This window comes from Pelobates fuscus, chromosome 9, assembly GCF_036172605.1.
Source record: "Pelobates fuscus isolate aPelFus1 chromosome 9, aPelFus1.pri, whole genome shotgun sequence".
Taxonomy (NCBI): Eukaryota; Metazoa; Chordata; class Amphibia; order Anura; family Pelobatidae; genus Pelobates; species Pelobates fuscus.
Genome location: NC_086325.1, coordinates 157,961,183 through 157,987,539, shown reverse-complemented (window position 1 = coordinate 157,987,539; position 26,357 = coordinate 157,961,183). Strand labels below are relative to the sequence as shown.

The 26,357-nt window shown below is 41.6% G+C and overlaps 1 protein-coding gene across 2 annotated transcripts in view; it reads right to left on the bottom strand.

Annotated features, from left to right (window-relative positions):
- Positions 1–7,541: 7,541 nt before the first annotated feature.
- The window catches only part of OLFM1 (olfactomedin 1), a 66,932-nt gene continuing 48,116 nt past the window's right edge, over positions 7,542–26,357 (bottom strand). For both annotated transcript variants that reach the window (XM_063432855.1, XM_063432854.1), the window contains exons 5-6: positions 12,294–12,400; positions 7,542–9,404 (exon numbers count right to left, since the gene is read on the bottom strand). In XM_063432855.1, coding sequence (XP_063288925.1) covers positions 8,730–9,404; positions 12,294–12,400 — 782 coding nt within the window. In that variant the 3' untranslated portion in view covers positions 7,542–8,729. The remainder of the gene's footprint in view (positions 9,405–12,293; positions 12,401–26,357) is intronic.

The following is a 26,357-nucleotide window of genomic DNA, read 5'->3' as shown; positions in this document are numbered from 1 at the left end:
TCGGCTCCTTCCTATCCACCCAGACTGTCACCATTTGTTGGGGTGCCTGTTTGAGGGTAAGTTTTTCGTGGACCTGTGCCTACCCATGGGTTGCTCCATCTCATGTGCGTATTTCGAAAAGTTTAGCACGTTCTTGGAGTGGGTAGTGCGTAAGGAAACGGGCGGGGGTACGGTGGTCCATTACCTGGACGACTTTCTGTGTGTGGGCCCGGCTGGGTCCGACAGATGTGCCCATATACTACGGGTTTTTCAGAGGATAGCGCAACAGTTTGGGATTCCTCTGGCTGAGGACAAGACAGTGGGCCCGACCAAGTGCCTGAGTTTTCTAGGGCTGGAAATCGACTCGGTCGTGGGGGAATGTAGGCTGCCGGAGGAGAAGTTGAGGGTGCTCCGCCAGCAGGTGAACGCGATAAAGGGCGCTAGAAAGGTTACGCTTCGGGGTCTGCAGTCCTTGCTCGGCAGCCTTAACTTCGCCTGTAAGGTGATCCCTATGGGTAGGGTTTTTTGTAGGTTACTGGCTAGGGCTACCTGTGGTGTTCGACTGCCGAGTCATTACATCAGGGTGTCTGTAGGCATGAGAGAGGACTTGGACATATGGGACCGCTTCCTCACTAAATTTAATGGGCGGGTGTTTTTCAGGGATGCGATGAAGGCATCTGGCGACGCCGGGCTGTTTACGGACGCCTCGGGGAGCGTTGGCTTTGGGGCTTACCTTGGGGGCAAGTGGTGCGCCGAGGTTTGGCCTACGGCTTGGTCCGAGAGCCCCTTGATTCGGAACCTCGCCTTTTTGGAGCTTTTTCCAGTTGTGGTGGCGGTATCACTATGGGGCAGGGAGCTCAAGGACAAGAAAGTTATCTTCCACTCGGATAATATGGCAGTGGTACAGGTAATTAATAGTCTGTCGGCTTCGTCCCTTCCAGTGGTTAGGTTGTTGCGTCAGCTAGTGCTCTTGTGTATGTCGTGGAACATTGTCTTCAGGGCACGGCACGTGCCGGGTCTGCTGAATGTGGTCGCTGACGCTCTGTTTCGTTCGCAGTGGGAGCGGTTCCGGGAAGCAGCACCGGACGCGCAAGCGACGGGGCAGGCGTGCCCGGAGGAGATGTGGCGGCTCGGGACGTTGTGCTTGGGCGATACATAAGGAGCTCGCTGGCACCGGGGACTTGGGCCGCTTATACAAAGGTTTGGAGTGAATGGGAGGAGATGATGTCCCAGACGGGAGCAGGCGGTTCAGCAGCCGGTAGGTTGGATACGCTGTTGTGGCTTCTTTGCAGGTTGGTGGCAGGTGGGTCGTCCCCTTCTAGGGTGGAGCGCTACATGTCTGCGTTAGCTTTCCTGTTCAAGTTTAACGGGTGGGAAGACTTGACAAAATATTTTTTGGTGAAGCAAACTTTGAAAGGTTTCAAGAAGGGCAGGAGGTCCGTGGATACGAGGAGGCCGGTGTCCTTTGCCACCCTTCAAGGGTTGGTAGGGTTGTTGAGCGAAGTGTGCAGCTCGGCATTTGAGGTAAATTTGTTCTCTGTGGCTTTCGTATGGGCTTTCTTTGGGGCCTTTCGTATTGGCGAATTGGTAAGCGCCAATAGGTCGGGGACATCGGGCCTCCGGTATGAGGATGTGGTTATCGAACAGGACAAGGTCGTGATTTGGCTCCGGCGCTCAAAGACGGACGTCTTCGGAAAGGGTAAGAAAATTGTTCTGTCCTCGCTACCAGGGTCCCCGGTGTGCCCGGTAGTGTGTGGGGACGTGTTTTTACAGATTCGCCCGAAGGTTGGTGGTTGCTTCCTGATTCACGAGGATGGGAAAGCGCTGTCGCGCTTTCAGTTCTTGCGAGTCTTCCGCATGGGGTTGACGAGATTGGGCTTACAGCCCGGACAATTTGGTACGCACTCCTTCCGTATCGGGGCTGCGACTGAGGCGGCGCGTCTCGGGCTAGGGGAGGAGCGGATAAAGCAGATTGGGAGATGGGAATCCATCAGGTTCCGTGCATATGTAAGGCCGGAAAGGTTGGTGTGAATGGAATGTTGTGGATGTGGGAAAAGGGTGCTCTGCCGGTTAACTGAATTTGTTTCCTTTCAGGCTTGGTCGCTTGGCTGGTGGGTCACTCGTTTGTCTACTGGGCGGAGAAGAGGGCCGCAGTTCGGAGACAAGGCACACAACTGGGTTTTCTTCTGGACACAGTGGACCTTCGGTGGTTTGGTTTTCGGGGTTTCAGCTGGCAGAGCATAAGTGGGGAGATTTTTGGAATGTTGTCGAGGGGGTTTGCCCCAGATATACTTTTGATTCACGGTGGGGGCAACGATTTAGGTTTGGTCCCCCAGAAGGTGTTGGTCAGGAGAATGAAGAGGGACATGGATAGGGTGAGGGCACTGGTCCCTGGAGTTACAATAGTGTGGTCTGAGATGGTGCCGCGGTTGAACTGGAGGCATGCCAGGGATCCAGCGGCTGTGGCACGTTGCCGAGGTAAAGTAAACAAGGCCATGTCTGTCTTTATTAGGAGGATTGGGGGGGTCCCAGTGAGGCACTTTGAATTGGAGGGCGGGTTGCCCGGTTATTATAGGCGGGATGGTGTGCACCTGTCTGAGGTGGGGTGTGACCTATTAAATTTAGGTTTCCAGGATGGTATTTCCAAAGCCCTATTTATGTGTGGTGGGGGTCGCTCGAGACATTAAGGGTTCAAGTCTCTTGCTATGGCGGGATAGGGCTTGGGTAATTGGAAGGTAGGAGGAGTATAAATTGGTTAGGCTGGATTAGACTGGAATGTGAAATGGTTTGTGGGTTCGAGCTCGTCGGTGGCTCCGAACCAGGTGGTGTAGGGGGTCTCGGTACACCCCTACAGTTAAAAAAGTTATGGATATGGGGCCTCTTTGGTAGGCCATGTGTTATGTGTTATTTGTTATTTATAATGTTATTTATTGTTATTGGGCGGGGTCATTGCCGGGGGTAATTTATGTACGGTGGGGGGTGGAGGTAAATTTACATTTGTGGCAATGACCCCAATTTGTTACCTTGTTTATAATAATAAATAAAGCTGTGGACTTTTTTATTCCAACAGAAATACGGTGTCTGTAAGTTATTGGGGGGTTGGGGTACACAGCGCACCTGCCGAATAATCGACTGTGCGCATGTCAAGTGAAATGCTCAAATCTAATTCTTCTCTATGGGAAGAATTTGATTGGACCACAGAGCAGAAGGGAGTGACATCAGACAAGGCGTGACAGATGGATAAGTACCTGGAATTAATATATTATATTACAGAAAGAGTAGTAAGTACCAGACATAGCCTTCCAATGGTAGCAATAGTGAGCACTATTAACATAGAAAGGGTAGTAGATATGTGGAATATATATATATAACTATGTATGTATATATATATATATATATATATATATATATTTAGGAAAGGAATTAAAAAGTACTTAGAACCTGCATACAGTTACCGGCCCCCCCTCCCCCTCCAAAAAATTAAATAAAAAATAAACCAATCTAAGAAGAGGAAATACTAATGATATCGTTGGTGTCAAATATTATGTTATAAAATATAAATACTATATAATAATATTAATACAAATATAACACCCCTGTAAACCTGAAAATGAATGGGTCTATGTGCATAGACAATACACCACACTGCTTGATTGATATCCTTCCTTTGAATAATCACCGTGACCCTTTCATAGCCAGAGGGCTGCAATGGATTTCTCTTTGCTGAAACTATTAAGACCTCGGTGACCCCAGGATGAAATTCTAATAATGTACACCCCTCTTCTGTAATGCATCCATATGTACAAATAGATCAAAGCCGCGCACACAAATAAAATATTGATTAAAAGCTTGATCCTCTAGCTGAGCTCCCAGCTGGCTGCTCCCCCCTCTCTTCCTCAATATGTACCTAAAGGTGGGGGCCAGTGCCACCTCTGAATGTGGTCCCTGATCAAAGGTTCATCGAGCCACGGTGTGAAATGGTCCTGTGACATTTCCCTCGAATTTAGTGGGTTAAGGCTTATTAGATACATTATGCATAATTTACAAAAAAAAATTCAAAACCTCTTTATAAGAGTCTTTAATTCTCAGTGTGCTTCCATTGCGGGACTGTTTTTCCTTCCTCTTCAGCTTGAAAGAATATCTCACTAGGGATTGGCAGGCTGAGGCTATTTTAGGAGAGCCGTATAAAGCGACGTCCTATGGTTATCCCTTCTACAATGACATTTTGCGTGTGACCTTTTCTTCGCTGGATGGAGGGCCTTTTATTCTCTTTGGGGGACAAACTCTTCATTCCAACGTTTATATTTTACTATGAGAAGCGTCTGCCGGTGAATTTTCAAACAGAATTTCTTTTTTGTTCTTTTATTAACTTATTCATACATTTAACTCAATGACAATACAGAGGACCAATGGGAGCATATTTCCGAGCCCCTATCCATGAAGAAAAGAAGGTTGATTTTAGGATTCTGTAAGAGGCACGCTTCAAGAAATGTATTCAAGAAACAATACTCTCTGTTCCATTAAAATTGATAATAAATCACAGTTTGCTCTGTTCTAAATCACATCGTAAATTGCTTTTAAAATAATCATATTTAATGGAGTTATCACATTAACAAAGGGTATGGCTAATTGTGTTTTGCGATAGCAAAATTCTGCCATAAATTACCGGTATGTTTATTAATATATTATAAATCAACGCAACTTTAAAGGACCACTCCACATCTAGAAAGCATTTCGGCTTTAGGAGTATCTCATAATAACGACAGTTTATAAATGTTCTGATTTCTATTAGAAATCGACACTTTTACAAATATTTAATGGCACACCCCCCTTGGCTGTCAATCAAACAGCCACAGGTTTTATTCCTGGTTCTGTTAGCTTACCTGAGCTAACACAAGTCCAGACCTCAGATCAGAATGCTTTGCATGCGTGAGTGCGCAAGGAGGGCCTCAGATTGGCTATATTCCTGTGAAGGGCCTAAAATCACTTCCAGGGAAAATGGGGAAGATTTGCAAAGATACACCCCTAATGATTACATGCATTCAATTGTGTTTTTTTCTAAAATGGGCAGTGGAGTGATCTTTTAATTATCACTTTAATACCCTATTGTATTCTTTGCATTATATATAATCTTTCGCTATCACTCTTCGCTAATAAAACCAAAGACTAAACGAGGGTGTATTTAAAACACGCCGATTCACACAATATTCACATTGGGAATGCTGCGGACTTCGAGAAGTAGACTTTTTGACCTACATTTTGTAATTCACTTAGAACATATAGAACACATAACTAACAGTTTATTATAGTGAATTGTCATGGAGAAATTTAGGCCAATATAACTGGGTCAGAAAAGAAGCTGATATCGAGAATTTCACAATTTCCCTGTGTCGCCTATGTCAGACTATATTGTGGTTTATTCACCAAACTCTAAATTCTCCTTAGTTTCATATATATCCCATTTTCTCTTCTGTAGGTTGTGATTTGTGGTAATATATGGCAAGGGCAGAGCTGAGGCAAAGCTCAGTTTCCGTTGCCGAGTTAATTTACCTTAAAATCCATCAACCCAAAACATTTGATTGACAGACTAACTCTCCGGAGGTTCAGCTCACTTTCAGAAAACAGGTTAGGAGACTTGAAGCACCCGAGGGCAAACCGTTGACATCATGGTTAGAGGAGAACAAAATGGCTGCCAGATAATAAACATTAATATAGGAAGGTGGCAAGGGGGGATTAGCATGATCTACATGAGGCATAAGGATATCAAATGGTAAATAATAAGATTATTTTCTAAAGTGGGAATTTCATGAAGGGGAATTCTAAATGAATTTCAAATTTAAGGCTAAAATAGCTGAATTTGAAAAATATTATCCAAGTCAGCTATGCTTCCAGTTTGATTATTTTGGTCTAACATTTGAAATTCACAACAATTCTTGCTTTGAGGATTAGCCATGTGAGTGAGTATGAAGAGAATACAATCATGTAATCTATACATTGTGACTGGGATATACCGTATTTATCGGCGTATAACACGCACTTTTTCTCTCTGAAAATAGGGGGAAAATCGTGGGTGCGTGTTATACGCCGATATCCCATAATTACTTACCTGTCTTGAAGCGTGGGCTGGTGTTCAGCGCGCACCGCGGTACTGGAACTTCAATTTCAGGTTCCGGTTTCCGGCGGGACTGAAAGGAAGTGTGCACACTTGTGAACACTTCCTTTCAGTCCCGCCGGAAACCGGAACCTGAAATTGAAGTTCCTGTACCGCGGTGCGCGCTGTGAAGCCGGCCCACGCTTCAAGACAGGTAAGTAATTATGGGACAAGGGAAAAGGCACTAGGGGGCACTATGGGAGGGGGGAGAATACTATGGGAGGGGGGGGAGAATACTATGTAGGGGGGAGAATACTATGGGGGGGGGGATACTATGGGAGGGGGGAAGAATACTATGGGAGGGGGGGAGAATACTATGGGAGGGGGGGAGAATACTATGGAAAGGGGGGGAGAATACTATGGAAAGGGGGGGACACTATGGGATGAGGGGGGGGAACACTATGGGATGATGGGGGGAACACTATGGGATGATGGGGGAACACTATGGGATGAGGGGGTGGAGAATACTATGGGAGGGGGTGGAGAATACTATGGGAGGGGGGGAGAATACTATGGAAAGGGGGGGGGGGCACTATGGGACGAGGGGGGGGAATACTATGGGAGGGGGGGAAATTTCCTGGAATTTCCTTCTCAAAATGAGGTGCGTGTTATACGCCGATAAATACGGTAATCAGAGATTATGCCCTTGACCCCTTAAGGACCAAACTTCTCGAATAAAAGGGAATCATGACATGTCACGCATGTCATGTGTCCTTAAGGGGTTAAAGACACATGATGGAAATATTCCGTCATGATTCCCTTTTATTCCAGAAGTTGTGTCCTTAAGGGGTTAAACAGTGTTAATATTACTGATATTTAGACGCCATTGCTATTCTATATGAAGATCCATCAAGCCATTTCCACCCATCTCTGTCCTGCTAGCTGTCCTTTTGTCTCTCTAGTAATTATTTTAAGACTTTTATTTTGTATCTTTTGTATCAAAAATAGTGCTTTAACTATCTCATTTTCTTCCTCGAAACCTAGAACTGATGTTTATAACATATTAGAGAATATTTTCCATTTCATCGTTGTTGATATCTGATCCTATCCGGTTTTGCAGTGACTGCAACTAATTGAACTCGTCTGATATATTAATCCTGCAGATAAACTCTAACCTAAATAATGGTTGTCACGGAAACAGGATAAGCTACAACGGAAAGCATATTGATCCCATGTGCAATTAGACCAAGCAGAACTTACTGTCTCATGTAAGTGTGTTATAATTGAGCTGTTTTCTAAAAAACATATATATATTATTTTTTTCAGACAATACAGCCATTCCCATTAGCTAATTTGCAGATCAATTTGTATTTTTTCATGCAGTATGGCACATTATGATTTCGGTTCTATTCAAGAACATGATGTTAGAAAAGTAAAACGGAAACTTGTGTCTTCAATATTCTGTGTTTTATTGTTCTCTGGATACCTGTGGATTTTACAAATTTGCCTTCATTTGCTTATATTTGAAATTTTTTTTTTTTTAAACGAATATTTAAATTAAAAATTAAACTCCATCCCTCCCGTACTTTTGCTGAAATCAATTATATAGGTAATACAAATAAGCTTACACAGTTTCCACAGAAAGCTATTTTCTTTCTTGTAGATTTTGAATTTCTAATGCTTTATTTTAATATATTTTTATAATAAAAATTACCATATCTTATTCCTGTACTTCTCTGCTAATCTAGACCTGTAGAATTGCGCACAGTCCTACAAAGGTCCTCGCAGATGTGTATTGGTAAATGGTAAACACTGCGTTCCATATTCATATATCCATATGTATATATTATATATGTAATAAATATTTTTCAGGTTTTTTTTTTCACAACTTTTCTTTTTTACAGTAACAAATTCATTGTTCTTAATAAATCCAAACTACTGCAAATTTAACAACATTCATTGCGTGAACGGACAAATACAGTTGAATATCTCTTATTACAACAGACATTATACATGATATTTTCTGAATACATAAGTTTAAACCATATGAAAATCTATCATTCTAGTGGGTACACATACTTCTGACCATCTTAAATAGGAGACCATAAGGTGACTGGTTTCTTGCTAATAACACTTCTCAAGCGGCAAACTGCTTTGATTGAGAAAAAGGCTACAATGACTTTTCTACATTCAAAATCACCAAATCTTACATAATTTTTTTTTTCTCATAGAAGCTAATTTCATATATATTTTTCTCTTTCTTGTGTACACAACACTGTGCTCCCCATTCTTTAACCAGTCATTGTTTCCTATCCAATAAAACTCATACGTGTTTTTTTTTAATTATTTTTTTTTTTTTTTTACACAGGTTATTGTCCATAGCAAGATATAATCAACAGTCACTGCCATTGTCTGTTTGTAAAAGACAGGTTTATTTTGTTCTTTTGAAACTCGAGTACTGCTGAAATTTTTTTTTACTTGGTGTTGCTAAGATAGATAGTCTCAAAGATCGATTCCTTTGATTCTCATCGGGCAAGTCCATTTAATGTGATAATGTTTGACCCGTCAAAAGGACAGTTTGGTTAATTTTGGCAGCCATCTTTCTACTTAGCAAGTTCTATTCTACATCCCTGTTCAGTTTGTAAGTGCCAGGGCCTGGCTACAACTCATCAGACCTAATGACGTGAAACAGGGTGACATTGTACAGCACTTGGTGACCGTTGTTCCAAGCATACAGAGCCCTGTCCTTGGGATTGTAGTCCAACATTGAAATATGTGAGTATTTGTTTTGGAAAGTGATGTCAATGTACTCGTAGGTGGAGCTGTTGGTGTGATAAGCGTAATGCACTTTGGTTCCACCGGAATAACCATTAGTGACATAGAGAGTTCCGCAGATCATGAAGGCTTCCCCAGCACTTCTCTTAGGGTAACCTGTGGTCCAGGTCTTGAGGATTTGTAGAGTGTTCGGGTCCAGCTTGCTGATGACTATGTTCCCAGCATTTTGATTGGTGGCATAAACAACCCATAGCCCATTCTCGTCCACCAGGATGTCAATATCTGATTGGCCACCCCAAGCATAATGGTAAACATTGGTGTAACCAGCAGAGTCCAAGCTCCTGGTCTTCAGTATTGTCTCTGACTTCAAGTCAAACCTGATGATAATGTGGCTTTGGAATTTGTTGAAATAGATGGAACCATTATATACAACCTGCCCTGTTCCAGACCATGGGTGTGGGAGACGGTGAGAGGTAAAGTTGTCACTATTCTTAAAATCATCCATCGACCTGTACTCCCGCACAAAACGGTTATTGTGGTAGCCGTCCATGTACCAAACCTAGAGAACAATGGAACAAAGTTCATTATCGCTGGAAGCCATCATCTCCACATAACAGCTAGGAGACTTTTCTTATTTTTAATTATGCAGCAAGGGGTAGCAAGTTTTCCACTGCTGGCAGGGCAGGGCTGGCACAAGATATGTTGCTGCCTGGGTCCGAGAACAAAAAGTTGCCCCTCCCGAACCTTGCATGTGCCCAGCACTGTACACATATACTAAGTTTTCAAATTTAACTAATTTACCATTTATATTTAAACATAGTCCACAAGCTAAAATATATACCACTGACTACAGACTACTTACAGACACATCTACTTAGCAACATACACATAAATGCACACACAGATACACTGACTCATGCATACAGATATACACACATTAATTCAGTCATACACAAATAGCTCACTTCTTTATACATACTACACATTTATACAGATATACACACATTCATTTAGCCATATACAGCTAACTCATTCATACATACTACACACAGACACTCTCTCATTCATACAAACATGCACACTTTGACCATTCGTTCAGATGTACACAAATAACTCATTCATTCATACAGACCATACACATACACTTACTCATTCATGCAAACATACACACTCTGAACATTTATTTATTCAGACGTACACAGATAACTGACTCAGTCATACAGCCATACACAGACACTCACTCATCCATACAAACATACATACTTTGAACAGTCATTAATTCAGACATACACAAATAACTGCACATAGATTAGGGGAAAATCTGCTAAATGTAAATACAATAAAGAAACATAGCGTTTAACTGTGTGGGGACTGGCACTGATTTATAGTTACAATTGGTCACTCACAGATTTGCAGAATTAAAAAAGCCTTGAGTGGTATCTTTCAGTGTCCAATATGTTGTCCCTCCTCACATATTCTTCACAGAGCAGAATGTATGTATCTCAAAAGAAAAAGATATATACACGAATGTAGTACACTTCCAGAGTTGAATAAAAAAGTATTTAATGACTTACATATAAGTATAAAACAAACGGCTTGTCACCATGCACGTCCTACGCGTTTCGTCCTGAATGTGGACTTCCTCAGGGACTTGGTGCAGTAAAGTGCAAAAACGTAATAGCAGCATAAAGCATATCCTTATAGGACTGGGAGGGGGGATATGCTTTATGCTGCTATTACGTTTTTGCACTTTACTGCACCAAGTCCCTGAGGAAGTCCACATTCAGGACGAAACGCGTAGGACGTGCATGGTGACAAGCCGTTTGTTTTATACTTATATGTAAGTCATTAAATACTTTTTTATTCAACTCTGGAAGTGTACTACATTCGTGTATATATCTTTTTCTTTTGAGATACATACATTCTGCTCTGTGAAGAATATGTGAGGAGGGACAACATATTGGACACTGAAAGATACCACTCAAGGCTTTTTTAATTCTGCAAATCTGTGAGTGACCAATTGTAACTATAAATCAGTGCCAGTCCCCACACAGTTAAACGCTATGTTTCTTTATTGTATTTACATTTAGCAGATTTTCCCCTAATCTATGTGCATATATCTATTGAAGACAAGAGGAAGTCTTCGGGGAGTTATCGGGATACTTCACCTGAAACATTAAGGGAAGTCCTGGTTTGCTTTGAATCACATATATATATAATTTTTTCTCACTGGGTTGTGTTCACATATATTGTTGTTTTTGTATACACAAATAACTCACTCATTCATACATACTACACACAGACACTCTCTCATTCATACATACATACACACTTTGACCATTCATTCAGACATACATAGATAATATTCCACAAGCTCAAATATAACTACAACTAGCTACTTACAGTCACATCTACTTAGCAACATAAACATAAATGCACACACACAGACTCATTCACACAGATATACACACATTCATTCAGACATACACAGATAACTCACTCATTCATACATACAATACAAAGACACTCTCATTCATACATACTACACACATTCATTCAGCCATAAACAGATAACTCACTAATTCATACATACTACACACAGACACTCTCTCATACATACATACAAACATACACACTTTGAACATTCATTCATCCATTCAGATGTACACAGATAACTCACTCATTCATGCATACTACACACAGACACTCTCTCATACATACACACTTTGAACATTCATTCATCCATTCAGATGTACACAGATAACTTACTCATTCATGCGTACTACACACAGATACTCTCTCATACATACAAACATACACACTTTGAATATTCATTCATTCAGACGTACACAGAAAACTCACTCATTCATACATACTACACACAGACACTCTCTCTTATACATACATACAAACATACCCACTTTGAATATTCATTCATTCGGACGTACACAGATAACTCACTCATTCATGCATACTACACACAGACACTCTCTCATACATACACACTTTGAACATTCATTCATCCATTCAGATGTACACAGATAACTCACTCATTCATGCGTACTACACACAGATACTCTCTCATACATACAAACATACATACTTTGAATATTCATTCATTCAGACGTACACAGAAAACTCACTCATTCATACATACTACACACAGACACTCTCTCGTACATACAAACATACACACTTTGAACATTCATTCATACAGACCATACACAGACAATTACTCATTCACACATGCACACATACATCTAGGGAGCCTCATTTCTGTTTATGTAGAAATCAGCAAATAATTGAATCATAATATCTGTTGTTTTATGTTTTACTTAAAGCACAAAAATCTATTTTACTGTTATTTAACTGTGATATATACGACATGGGTCAAAAAGCAGGGAGCGTCTAACAAGAAACAAATGTGTTGAGATAAAAACCTGCTTACCCTATTATCTCCTTCTGGAGCCAGTGGGTCTGTCATCCAGGAACCAAACCTGGAACCGGACGTTTTGACTGTAACTGGTTCGCTGATCCCGGTCAGCTTGCCACAAGCTAAAAGAAACAGAAAGACAAGGAGTTAGTAAAAAGGAATTCATTCTTAATCAGAATCATGCACCAATCGTATTGAGCAAATAGAAAAAAAACATATCCCAGCAGATTAGGCAATGATTGTAGATTATGCTAGCTTTAGTGTACCTATAATCTTAATTTTATTAATGACAGGAGGCGAGTATTTGCTTAAGTCTCTCTTTACTAGAACTCCACAGCAGCACAGAAAAACAACCAATCAGAAAAAAGTTAGGTACTATAAAACTCCCCTCCCCATGCATCATTTCCTCTTTCAAGCTGCGACAAAACAGAATAAAAGGCATAGAACATCATGGGGAAGAAACGAAGTCCTAGATACGATGAATATAACGATGTCCACCCTCCAAGTGTAACCGACAAACTAGATAGTGTAGATGGACTGTAAACTGAAACGAGAGAAAAACAGAATAGAACAGGTTGATTATCCAATGAAATGAACTCTGAATAAACATGTAGGTACCCAATGTAGCAACCAAATTAACCTAATATGTAAATATCCCAACCCTACTTATGGAAAAAAACACAGACATAAGAAACAATCGACAGGTAGCAGAGACAACAAACAGAGTTGCATACGTACCTGATAATCTAAACTATAACATTAAACAAGGGAGGGAAAGAATGGGTGGGAAATACTCGCCTCCTGTCATTAATAAAATTAAGATTATAGGTACACTAAAGCTAGCATAATCTACAATTTTATAACATGACAGGAGGCTTCGTATTTGCTGTTTCAACGCTCAGATCACCAATCCAACGCTGTTTGTGTCGCTGGTATCTCTTCCAGGAAGTATCAGAGTAATCCTAATTGGACATTCCAAATACGATAAATGACAGCCGACGGGTCAAAGAAGATGCCAACCGACGAAGCATCTCAAATCCGTAAAAAAACACCATCCGCCGGTAAATCCATTGTACGAGGTGTTGCGACCTGTTTCCTAGAAATCGGCCCATGAGCTGGCAAGCTGACCTATTAGCCACATTCTTGCAGTTGTATAAATTCGAAATCCGATCTAGGACTTAGAGTCGCGAGAAGGAAACTGACACCAAGTCTCAATACCTGATCCGTAAGGCGGCTCCTCCAATCGTGCCAGGCCCATTCGGCGATGCGGCCTTGCAGGTAGATCTCCAATCTCAAGGAATGCACCTAAGACCGCCACCAAAATCGCAAAAGAAAAAACCGAGGAGGGTCTTCCTTCCTTCCTGTCCTACCCGGTGAGATGTCTCATCCGAGGATAAATCCATAATGCAGGCAAGAGTGTGGCCAAACCGGCCGTACTCTAAGTGATACCAATATTCCAAATGGACCGTGTAATCCTCGGACGCAGTAGAGAAAAAAACTCCAAAGGACGTCCATTCAAGGTTCCGAACTGAACTGGTGTGGAGGAAACGGTGGTCGACTACTCTGGGAATAGTGAATCCCAGAATCTTCGAAGGAATGGAAAAGGCAAGCCGGAACGCAGATTTCCATCCAGAGATGCCTCCGTCCAAGAGTGAGAGATGGCTGTGTAGGAGTCGGGGCACACCAAGCTCCTCCATAAAGTCTCGTAGGTCACCTCAACGGTAGTTGAAAAATAGGTTAGCGCGAATCCAGCAAAACGGCTCCCGTGAGGGATAAGTAGAGCCTAAACGGAGGGACCTCTATCTCCGAACCATGTACACCAGGCACGCGCTCCGAGGAGACGGGGCAGCCTGCCATCAATCCCAAGGTCCTAATGATCGGGGAAGTCAAGGCAACCGGGGTTTCTGGTCTTACCATGTGATCCATGCGTACGGTTTTACCTTCAGACCGGGTAATAGGCCTTCCAGAATCCAGTTACCCGAGCAAGGCAGTGCTCGTTTTCTCCATGAAGGTCACCGTAACTCCTGACGTCTTGACATGGGAGAAACTGTCTGCGCAGTTTGTTCGTAATGGTCTGGATATCCAAAACAGAAAGCAGTCTCTGTATTAGATGGTGGAGAATATGCCAAACCTGCACTCTCAGAATACCGGAGGGCCATCCGTTAGCCGCACCCTCTCCAGGAGTGCGTGTCAATAAGTGGGAGACTCCCCCCGTTATACCTCTGAGTATTTTGTACGTGTTACAGCGGTCCAAATCCAGTAGATCCATAACAGGAGATAGAATAGAGGTCTCTAGTCTAAACATGCAATTCTTGCATGACCAGGCAGTCCTCTAGGACGAAGTCAGTAGCGTGGATGTCAGCTCCAATTGAACGCAGGAGGGACGCCCCTCTATGTAGTCATTAATGTCCTGCACAGGTACAAGCCTGTGCGATGAACAGATGGCCGGTACTGAAGAGCGTCGAGTGTATGAGAGAGCCGCGCTCTCTACTACTGTGATCGCATACCGTGAGAGCGTCCGGCTGCTAGCCTGAGCGGGCCGAGCCCATTAGCAACCAACAGCAGAGTCTACATCCGATATCGGTGCCCTCTATGAGAATGGGTCCTCCCAATCTGTCCTCTGCATCCAGCCTAGTATCTGGTTGAGGACGAGTGAGGGGTTGCGCCCTCTAATAATAAATCATTATCCGGCTCTGCATGAGAGGGATCGCCCCATGTTCCTGAAAATAAATACATACTCAGATAGAGGAGATGGGGGGCCGCACCCTCCCATGGTGCAAACTAGAGTACCTAGAGATTCAGGGTGACCAAACCGTAGGGCGCACCGAATAGTAATGTCAGCATAAGGCTGAGGGCAATCTTCGGAAACAACGATGGAAAAACTATCAACCGACTAACTGGATCCCGTGCGCGCGCGCGGGGTCCAGGTAGACCATTGGTAGTCTGAGGAAAGCTGGAGACGTTCTCCGCGATCCACAAGTGCCCAGGAGGCCGGAGGAGGTCAAGTCAGGCCTCACGACGACCCGAGCGAAGGAAAAGGAAGTCATGAAAAACAAAAAGCAACAATCAATGTAGATAAGGGAAAAATACACCAATTCTATCCGGATAGGAGGCAAACAGCAGGCCGGGAGGTAAGAAAAAGTAAGTCCCACCGGACAGGGCCAGGAGCCAACCCGACGCAGGAAAAAACTACTGAACCTATAAGGTTCCGGGGGGCAGATACGGAGTAGCTGGCAAAGACAAGGGAAACACACTGAGTACCGGTCCTTGCCTGTGCGAAGTTCTCCTTGGAGATGTGCCGTCGCCGGTTTGGAGTAAACCGTGGATGTGTCCGGGGTCTTCATAAGAAACTCTGTCCTTCAGGCATGAGGTTAAGGGCCTTCACCCTTCCCACCATATTCAGATGGCCGTATACTGGTGTCCTCTTGAACACTATGGCAATGGTGTTTGTCTGGAGACCTGCCTATCTCCATGTCACCGGTGGGCACTGGGATTCCCTCAGTGATATTACCCCTGGCCTGCGGCCAAGAGGGGGTTCGGTACCAATAGTGTAGGCCCGTCAGTAGGGCGCAGGCCCAGCAGGCCAAACGAATGGACACAGAACGGTTAGTCTAGCAAATAGTCACAGACATAGCAGGCCATTCAAGTAGGCACCGACATAGCGGGCCATTCAGACCTAGCAGGCCGTTCTAAAGGGCACAGACCTAGTAGGCTGTCCTTATGGGCACAGACATAGCAGGCCGTTCTTATGGGCACAGACATAGCAGGCCGCTTTTACCGGCGCAGACATAACAGGCAGTTTTTACGGACACATACATAACAGGCCGTTTTACGGGCACAGACGTAACAGGCCGTGCTTATGGGCGCAGACCTAGCAGGCCGTTCTTATGGGTGTAGACATAGCAGGCCGTTCATATGGGCACAGACATAGCAGGCCGTTCTTATGGGCACAGACATAGCAGGCCATTCTTATGGGCACAGACATAGCAGGCCAATCTTATGGGCACAGACATAGCAGGCCAATCTTATGGGCACAGACATAGCAGGCCAATCTTATGGGCACAGACATAGCAGGCCATTCTTATGGGCACAGACATAGCAGGCCATTCTTATGGGCACAGACATAGCAGGCCATTCTTATGGGCACAGACATAGCAGGCCATTCAATGGGTTGTGTATTACCACAATATTATTATTAACATGTATTTATATAGCGCCTTCCAATTCCGTCGCGCTTTACAGTGGTATGAATGAGTAACGGGGACCTCTGAGTTCGGGTAGAGGTCCCTAAAATAGTAGATCCTCAGGGAATCTTGTGACATAGGACCTTTAGACAATCAACCCTTTTAGACAGCGTAAGGCTGTGTGAGCAACTTGAACCCGGACTGGCAGTCCCTAAGTGCCCGGCAGTCAAATAGTGGTATTCCAGCTGTATTGGGTACAAGCGGAAGTAGTCCCGTGACCATCATGTCCACGAATGTAAGGTACACTGAGCGCCACTGTCCATGAACTGTGGATAGGTATGCACATGCGCACACGGATCTACTTGAAATATCTTAGCATATTATGGATTACCATCCGCACATACGTGAAGGGGAATGTAATCACGGACACCTCAAGGAGTAGGGTTAAACAACAGCCAACATAATTAGTTCCCCAAGAACCTGATAAATTGTACCGTATCGGTGTAGACTGGTCTCCCATACCAGCTAGAGTCAGATCCAAGTCTTAACTATATATATGCCACGGACAGAGAATACATACCAGAGTAGTCCCATCTGAGAGAAAATATATACACTGAGAAGCGAATGAATCCCAGAGCTAACTGTAGGATGTAGGATATACACCCCTGTACAGAGCTTGTATAACAGGGATTATAAATACTCGAAATTCACAGTAATCTGTGATATACCCTGACGGTAGATCAAACAAAAGTAGTGATATGCACTGTCTGCAAAAACCCGCAGCGATATGAGGTATCCACTGACAGTAAACACACAGCAACATGTGATATACACTGACAGCCAAACAAAATCTTTGAAATACACTGTCAGTAACAACACATAGCAACCTGTGATACACACTGTCAGCAAAAACCCACAGTATTCTGTGATATACAGTAATCTGATATACACTAGACAGTAAAATCACAGTACACTTAGGTAAATTATGACAATCAAACTCACAGCAATCCTGACATGTAACAAAAAACGTATATGCAAATATATATACACCCACACATACATGGATAGTAATCCATAGGAGAAAGTCACTCAGAGTGTCCCTAATAGAAGGATCAAGCTCAAATCGGTCACTATAGTGGAACTAAACTGACATGCAGTCAAAAGCCTGTATACAGCTCCAAGTGCAGAAGGTAAGCACTGAGCTGGGTGGAGGCAGACCTCCAAAGAGTAGTGTACCGACGAGGGAGGGGGCCGCGGGCGGTCGCACCCACCCCCGGTCGCACTCTCCCCCGCCCGGTCGGACACACGCCGTCCACGGACGGAGGCGTCCGCGGCGAGGCGGCCACGTGGAGAAAAAGATCCGGCCGCCGGGTACTTGGGCGCACGCGAGTACCCCGCGACCGAAAAAGGCACGTGGGACCGCCGGAGTCGAACTCCACGGACCCGGAGCTCGGGGGATGAAAGAGGCAGAAGAGTCAGCCTCCTGAAGCCCCAGAGCGGCAGGCACACCGCGGGAAAAAGCGGAAAGCAAAATAGTATGGAAAACGCATGAACCCAGAAAGGGGAAACGGACAGGGGGCACAAGTCCAAAGAAAACACAGTAAGGACCCCAAAGACCCCCACAAATATAGGGAAAAATACATAGATAGAATGAAATTACACAAGGGCATAGACAAACTGAAACATAAGAAAAAATCTCACAAGGGAAAGATAAATAAATTACTGACTATATATATACAAATATAGCTAAATCCCACAAAGGCAATCTACAGTATAGAATAAAAAATACTGAAAATAAGCAATAAAAACCCCAAAGCCACCCACTATAAGCAGGAGGCAGTGGTACTCTGACCTGTACTGGTGCGGAGCAGCAAAGAAAGAGGAAATGATGCATGGGGAGGGGAGTTTTATAGTACCTAACTTTTTTCTGATTGGTTGTTTTTCTGTGCTGCTGTGGAGTTCTAGTAAAGAGAGACTTAAGCAAATACGAAGCCTCCTGTCATGTTATAAAATTCTTACATCTTGTGCTTATTTTATGGTGGGTGACATGTGACAACTATTTATTGTGATGAAGACGATAATTATAGAACACTTAAAAAATGTCGGGCGTTAGATAACCCCTACTGGCCAATTGCATCTCTACAAAAAGTGGAATTTTATTTTAGGATTCAATAAAGATAGTCCGAAAAATAATAAACAATCGTTTTAATCTCTCTGGTAATAGCTGTTGCAGTGTCACGTTATTATGAAATATTTAACACAGGGCAGGCTGTGACGGACCGACTGTACCCCGACCGGTTACCTCCGTCAATTGCTGCTTCCTACTAGTAATGAGTACCATAAGCACTATGCTGGAACACCATAACTACTGCAAACTCATGAACCGCCACAGCTTTGTTGGGATCTCGCCGTCTCCTACCCACCCTGGACATATGACCAGGATCCAGCTTCCAGTGGGTAGACCTCTCCTAGTCCAGAGAGCGCAGCAGAAACAAGCGCTTACAAGAGATAGTGATTATACTCAGGGGAGTGTAGTGATTATAGCAATCTCCCAGAGTGTAGTTCTCCAATCCCCCAAACATGAGCCAAGACTTCATGAAGGTGCAAGATGATCTGAGGTTTAATGGTTCAGGTTGGCTTTTATACAATTCTTCAGGCCAGAGGAACACCCCTTAGACCTGATGGGGCACAGGAACACAAAGGACATAAACCAATCAGAACAAACATACAGTCTGTGACACACCCATGTACAGCACACAATCCCTCCCCTCTGCTTGGGAGATAATTGAGTAAAGTCCTGTAAGTAACTCAATTATCTCCAAGCAGAAAAAAACACATACCCCCCAAAATGCCCGGATAGCCCTGATCTGGGTGAACGACATATCCAAAAATCACCCAGATCAGAGCAGGGGTTCAGGAAATTCCTGTAAGTCTTATTGTTGACCCCCCGTGCACATGGTCCCATCCCCAAAACAGTTCCAGAGAATTAGGCTAACGGTTAGTCTCTCTGTCTGGAGTACAAAAGTACATACTTCACATGAACAGAGCCTTTTAAAGTGCATTGGGTAAGGCATATTGTAGGGCCCATAGTCCCGAGGCAATAGGCTGGCCAGCAGGCCCCTCCAAGAACCCTTGATGAGGTTCAGTTTGACACAGCGCCATAATCACAGGGTAGGAGGCTGGAAAACAGGCCCCTCCAAAAACTCGTGGCAAACTCACAGAAAAGGGGGGAGATTGTCACACAGGCTAATCTGTAAGTAGAAGTAAAGTCAAACTACAACTACATGTAACTGTTAGGCAGGTTCGGGTGAACTAGTGATATCTCATTTGTCAGTTGGTATAGGTGACAGTTGTGTTGGTCAAAGTGTGTGATATCTTACTGTAATGTTGGGCGGTTAAGGGTGTTCTAGTGATAACTGACAGGTCAGTAGATAAAGGTTAATGTTGGGTGGATGAAGGTAGTACTAGGGATCTCGTACTGGTCAGTAGGTAAAAGGTTCCATATGGGCTGGTTAGTATTTTTTAGTGGAAACTTACTGGCTAGTAGATACAGTTAATGTGGAGAGAGTTTAGGTTGTACTTATGACACCTTACTGGTAAAGGTTTACTAGTGATGTTTTATTGGTCAGTGTGTAAAAATTAATGTTGCGTGGATTCAGTTTTATAAGATATATATATATCCCATCATCAGTAGGTACAGGTTACTGTTTGTGGGTGATGGTATGTAATGATAATTTACTGGTTATTAGGTACCGGTTACTTTTTGGTGGGTGATGGTATGTAATGATAATTTACTGGTTATTAGGTACCGGTTACTGTTTGTGGGTGATGGTATGAAATGATAATTTACTGGTTATTAGGTACCGGTTACTGTTTGTGGGTGATGGTATGTAATGAGAATTTACTGGTTATTAGGTACTGTTTACTGTTTGTGGGTGATGGTATGTAATGAGAATTTACTGGTTATTAGGTACTGGTTACTGTTTGTGAGTGATGGTATGTAATGATAATTTACTGGTTATTAGGTACCGGTTACTGTTTGTGGGTGATGGTATGTAATGATAATTTACTGGTTATTAGGTACTGGTTACTGTTTGTGGGTGATGATATGTAATGATAATTTACTGGTTATTAGGTGCTGTTTACTGTTTGTGGGTGATGGTATGTAATGATAATTTACTGGTTATTAGGTACTGGTTACTGTTTGTGGGTGATGGTGCGTAATGATAATTTACTGGTTATTAGGTATTGGTTACTGTTTGTGGGTGATGATATGTAATGATAATTTACTGGTTATTGGGTGCTGTTTACTGTTTGTGGGTGATGGTATGTAATGATAATTTACTGGTTATTAGGTACCGGTTACTGTTTGTGGGTGATGGTATGTAATGATAATTTACTGGTTATTAGGTACTGGTTACTGTTTGGTGGGTGATGGTATGTAATGAGAATTTACTGGTTATTAGGTACCGGTTACTGTTTGTGGGTGATGGTATGAAATGATAATTTACTGGTTATTAGGTACCGGTTACTGTTTTTGGGTGATGGTATGTAATGATAATTTACTGGTTATTAGGTACTGTTTACTGTTTGTGGGTGATGGTATGTAATGATAATTTACTGGTTATTAGGTGCTGGTTACTGTTTGTGGGTGATGGTATGTAATGAGAATTGACTGGTTATTAGGTGCTGGTTACTGTTTGTGGGTGATGGTATGTAATGAGAATTTACTGGTTATTAGGTACCGGTTACTGTTTGTGGGTGATGGTATGTAATGATAATTTACTGGTTATTAGGTGCTGGTTACTGTTGAGTGATCAAGAGTGTGGTAGGCCTATCTTAGCCCCTTCTTGCAGGTCAGTAGGTAGGGGTTACCCCTGGGATGGTAAAGTTGTGTAAATTATACATTACTCATTCATAGATACAGACTATCAGTGGAATGGAATGCTCATATTACTGGTCTACCTGTATTTACAGGTTAACATATGGGCTGGTTATTATTTGCTAGGCATAACTTGCTGGCCAGTGGCCACCTGTTATAGGTCGGGTATAGTAATGGTAAACTAGTGAATTCTGTAGATACAGGTTACCGGTGGGCTGTGTGTTAGTATGTGTGTTTGTGATATTTATAGATTATTGTGCTAGTATGTGTGTTTGTGAAATTAACAGGTTAGTGTTTTAGTATGTGTGTTTGTGATATTTACAGGTTAGTGTGTAAGTATTTGTGTTTTTGTATTTTTATAGATTAGTTTGTCACTATGTGTTTTTGTGATATTAACAGGTTAGTGTGTTAGTATGTGTGCTTGTGATAATAACAGATTAATACGTTAGTATGTATGTTTGTGAAATTCAGAGGTTAGTGTGTTAGTATGTGTGTGATATTAACAGGTTAGTGTGTTAGTATGTGTGTGATATTAACAGGTTAGTTTGTTAGTCTGTGTGTGAAATTAACAGGTTAGTTTGTTAGTATGTGTGTGATATTAACAGGTTAGTTTGTTAGTATGTGTGTGATATTAACAGGTTAGTGTGTTAGTATGTGTGTGATATTAACAGGTTAGTGTGTTAGTATGTGTGTGATATTAACAGGTTAGTGTGTTAGTATGTGTGTGATATTAACAGGTTAGTTTGTTAGTATGTGTGTGATATTAACAGGTTAGTTTGTTAGTATGTGTGTGATATTAACAGGTTAGTTTGTTAGTATGTGTGTGATATTACCAGGTTAGTGTGTTAGTATGTGTGTGATATTAACAGGTTAGTGTGTTAGTATGTGTGTGATATTAACAGGTTAGTGTGTTAGTATGTGTGTGATATTAACAGGTTAGTTTGTTAGTATGTGTGTGATATTAACAGGTTAGTTTGTTAGTATGTGTGTGATATTAACAGGTTAGTTTGTTAGTATGTGTGTGATATTACCAGGTTAGTGTGTTAGTATGTGTGTGATATTAACAGGTTAGTTTGTTAGTATGTGTGTGATATTACCAGATTAGTGTGTTAGTATGTGTGTGATATTACCAGGTTAGTGTGTTAGTATGTGTGTGATATTAACAGGTTAGTTTGTTAGTATGTGTGTGATATTACCAGGTTAGTTTGTTAGTATGTGTGTGATATTAACAGGTTAGTGTGTTAGTATGTGTGTGATATTAACGGGTTAGTTTGTTAGTATGTGTGTGATATTAACAGGTTAGTTTGTTAGTCTGTGTGTGATATTAACAGGTTAGTGTGTTAGTATGTGTGTGATATTAACAGGTTAGTTTGTTAGTATGTGTGTGAAATTAAGAGGTTAGTTTGTTAGTATGTGTGTGAAATTAAGAGGTTAGTGTGTTAGTATGTGTGTGATATTAACAGCTTAGTGTGTTAGTATGTGTGTGATATTAACAGGTTAGTTTGTTAGTGTGTGTGATATTAACAGGTTAGTGTGTTAGTATGTATGTGATATTAACAGGTTAGTTTGTTAGTATGTGTGTGAAATTAAGAGGTTAGTTTGTTAGTATGTATGTGATATTAACAGGTTAGTTTGTTAGTATGTGTGTGAAATTAAGAGGTTAGTTTGTTAGTATGTGTGTGAAATTAAGAGGTTAGTGTGTTAGTATGTGTGTGATATTAACAGGTTAGTGTGTTAGTATGTATGTGATATTAACAGGTTAGTTTGTTAGTATGTGTGTGAAATTAAGAGGTTAGTGTGTTAGTATGTGTGTGATATTAACAGGTTAGTTTGTTAGTATGTGTGTGAAATTAAGAGGTTAGTGTGTTAGTATGTGTGTGATATTAACAGGTTAGTTTGTTAGTATGTGTGTGATATTAACAGGTTAGTTTGTTAGTATGTGTGTGATATTAACAGGTTAGTGTGTTAGTATGTATGTGATATTAACAGGTTAGTTTGTTAGTATGTGTGTGAAATTAAGAGGTTAGTTTGTTAGTATGTATGTGATATTAACAGGTTAGTTTGTTAGTATGTGTGTGAAATTAAGAGGTTAGTTTGTTAGTATGTGTGTGAAATTAAGAGGTTAGTGTGTTAGTATGTGTGTGATATTAACAGGTTAGTGTGTTAGTATGTATGTGATATTAACAGGTTAGTTTGTTAGTATGTGTGTGAAATTAAGAGGTTAGTGTGTTAGTATGTGTGTGATATTAACAGGTTAGTTTGTTAGTATGTGTGTGAAATTAAGAGGTTAGTGTGTTAGTATGTGTGTGATATTAACAGGTTAGTGTGTTAGTATGTGTGTGATATTAACAGGTTAGTTTGTTAGTATGTGTGTGAAATTAAGAGGTTAGTGTGTTAGTATGTGTGTGATATTAACAGGTTAGTTTGTTAGTATGTGTGTGATATTAACAGGTTAGTTTGTTAGTATGTGTGTGAAATTAACAGGTTAGTTTGTTAGTATGTGTGTGATATTAACAGGTTAGTTTGTTAGTATGTGTGTGAAATTAAGAGGTTAGTGTGTTAGTATGTGTGTGATATTAACAGGTTAGTTTGTTAGTATGTGTGTGAAATTAAGAGGTTAGTGTGTTAGTATGTGTGTGATATTAACAGGTTAGTTTGTTAGTATGTGTGTGATATTAACAGGTTAGTTTGTTAGTATGTGTGTGAAATTAACAGGTTAGTTTGTTAGTATGTGTGTGATATTAACAGGTTAGTTTGTTAGTATGTGTGTGAAATTAAGAGGTTAGTGTGTTAGTATGTGTGTGATATTAACAGGTTAGTTTGTTAGTATGTGTGTGATATTAACAGGTTAGTGTGTTAGTATGTGTGTGATATTAAGAGGTTAGTGTGTTAGTATGTGTGTGATATTAACAGGTTAGTGTGTTAGTATGTGTGTGATATTAACAGGTTAGTGTGTTAGTATGTGTGTGATATTAACAGGTTAGTGTGTTAGTATGTGTGTGATATTAACAGTAAGTAACTCAATTATCTCCAAGCAGAAAAAAACACATACCCCCCAAAATGCCCGGATAGCCCTGATCTGGGTGAACGACATATCCAAAAATCACCCAGATCAGAGCAGGGGTTCAGGAAATTCCTGTAAGTCTTATTGTTGACCCCCCGTGCACATGGTCCCATCCCCAAAACAGTTCCAGAGAATTAGGCTAACGGTTAGTCTCTCTGTCTGGAGTACAAAAGTACATACTTCACATGAACAGAGCCTTTTAAAGTGCATTGGGTAAGGCATATTGTAGGGCCCATAGTCCCGAGGCAATAGGCTGGCCAGCAGGCCCCTCCAAGAACCCTTGATGAGGTTCAGTTTGACACAGCGCCATAATCACAGGGTAGGAGGCTGGAAAACAGGCCCCTCCAAAAACTCGTGGCAAACTCACAGAAAAGGGGGGAGATTGTCACACAGGCTAATCTGTAAGTAGAAGTAAAGTCAAACTACAACTACATGTAACTGTTAGGCAGGTTCGGGTGAACTAGTGATATCTCATTTGTCAGTTGGTATAGGTGACAGTTGTGTTGGTCAAAGTGTGTGATATCTTACTGTAATGTTGGGCGGTTAAGGGTGTTCTAGTGATAACTGACAGGTCAGTAGATAAAGGTTAATGTTGGGTGGATGAAGGTAGTACTAGGGATCTCGTACTGGTCAGTAGGTAAAAGGTTCCATATGGGCTGGTTAGTATTTTTTAGTGGAAACTTACTGGCTAGTAGATACAGTTAATGTGGAGAGAGTTTAGGTTGTACTTATGACACCTTACTGGTAAAGGTTTACTAGTGATGTTTTATTGGTCAGTGTGTAAAAATTAATGTTGCGTGGATTCAGTTTTATAAGATATATATATATCCCATCATCAGTAGGTACAGGTTACTGTTTGTGGGTGATGGTATGTAATGATAATTTACTGGTTATTAGGTACCGGTTACTTTTTGGTGGGTGATGGTATGTAATGATAATTTACTGGTTATTAGGTACCGGTTACTGTTTGTGGGTGATGGTATGAAATGATAATTTACTGGTTATTAGGTACCGGTTACTGTTTGTGGGTGATGGTATGTAATGAGAATTTACTGGTTATTAGGTACTGTTTACTGTTTGTGGGTGATGGTATGTAATGAGAATTTACTGGTTATTAGGTACTGGTTACTGTTTGTGAGTGATGGTATGTAATGATAATTTACTGGTTATTAGGTACCGGTTACTGTTTGTGGGTGATGGTATGTAATGATAATTTACTGGTTATTAGGTACTGGTTACTGTTTGTGGGTGATGATATGTAATGATAATTTACTGGTTATTAGGTGCTGTTTACTGTTTGTGGGTGATGGTATGTAATGATAATTTACTGGTTATTAGGTACTGGTTACTGTTTGTGGGTGATGGTGCGTAATGATAATTTACTGGTTATTAGGTATTGGTTACTGTTTGTGGGTGATGATATGTAATGATAATTTACTGGTTATTGGGTGCTGTTTACTGTTTGTGGGTGATGGTATGTAATGATAATTTACTGGTTATTAGGTACCGGTTACTGTTTGTGGGTGATGGTATGTAATGATAATTTACTGGTTATTAGGTACTGGTTACTGTTTGGTGGGTGATGGTATGTAATGAGAATTTACTGGTTATTAGGTACCGGTTACTGTTTGTGGGTGATGGTATGTAATGATAATTTACTGGTTATTAGGTGCTGGTTACTGTTGAGTGATCAAGAGTGTGGTAGGCCTATCTTAGCCCCTTCTTGCAGGTCAGTAGGTAGGGGTTACCCCTGGGATGGTAAAGTTGTGTAAATTATACATTACTCATTCATAGATACAGACTATCAGTGGAATGGAATGCTCATATTACTGGTCTACCTGTATTTACAGGTTAACATATGGGCTGGTTATTATTTGCTAGGCATAACTTGCTGGCCAGTGGCCACCTGTTATAGGTCGGGTATAGTAATGGTAAACTAGTGAATTCTG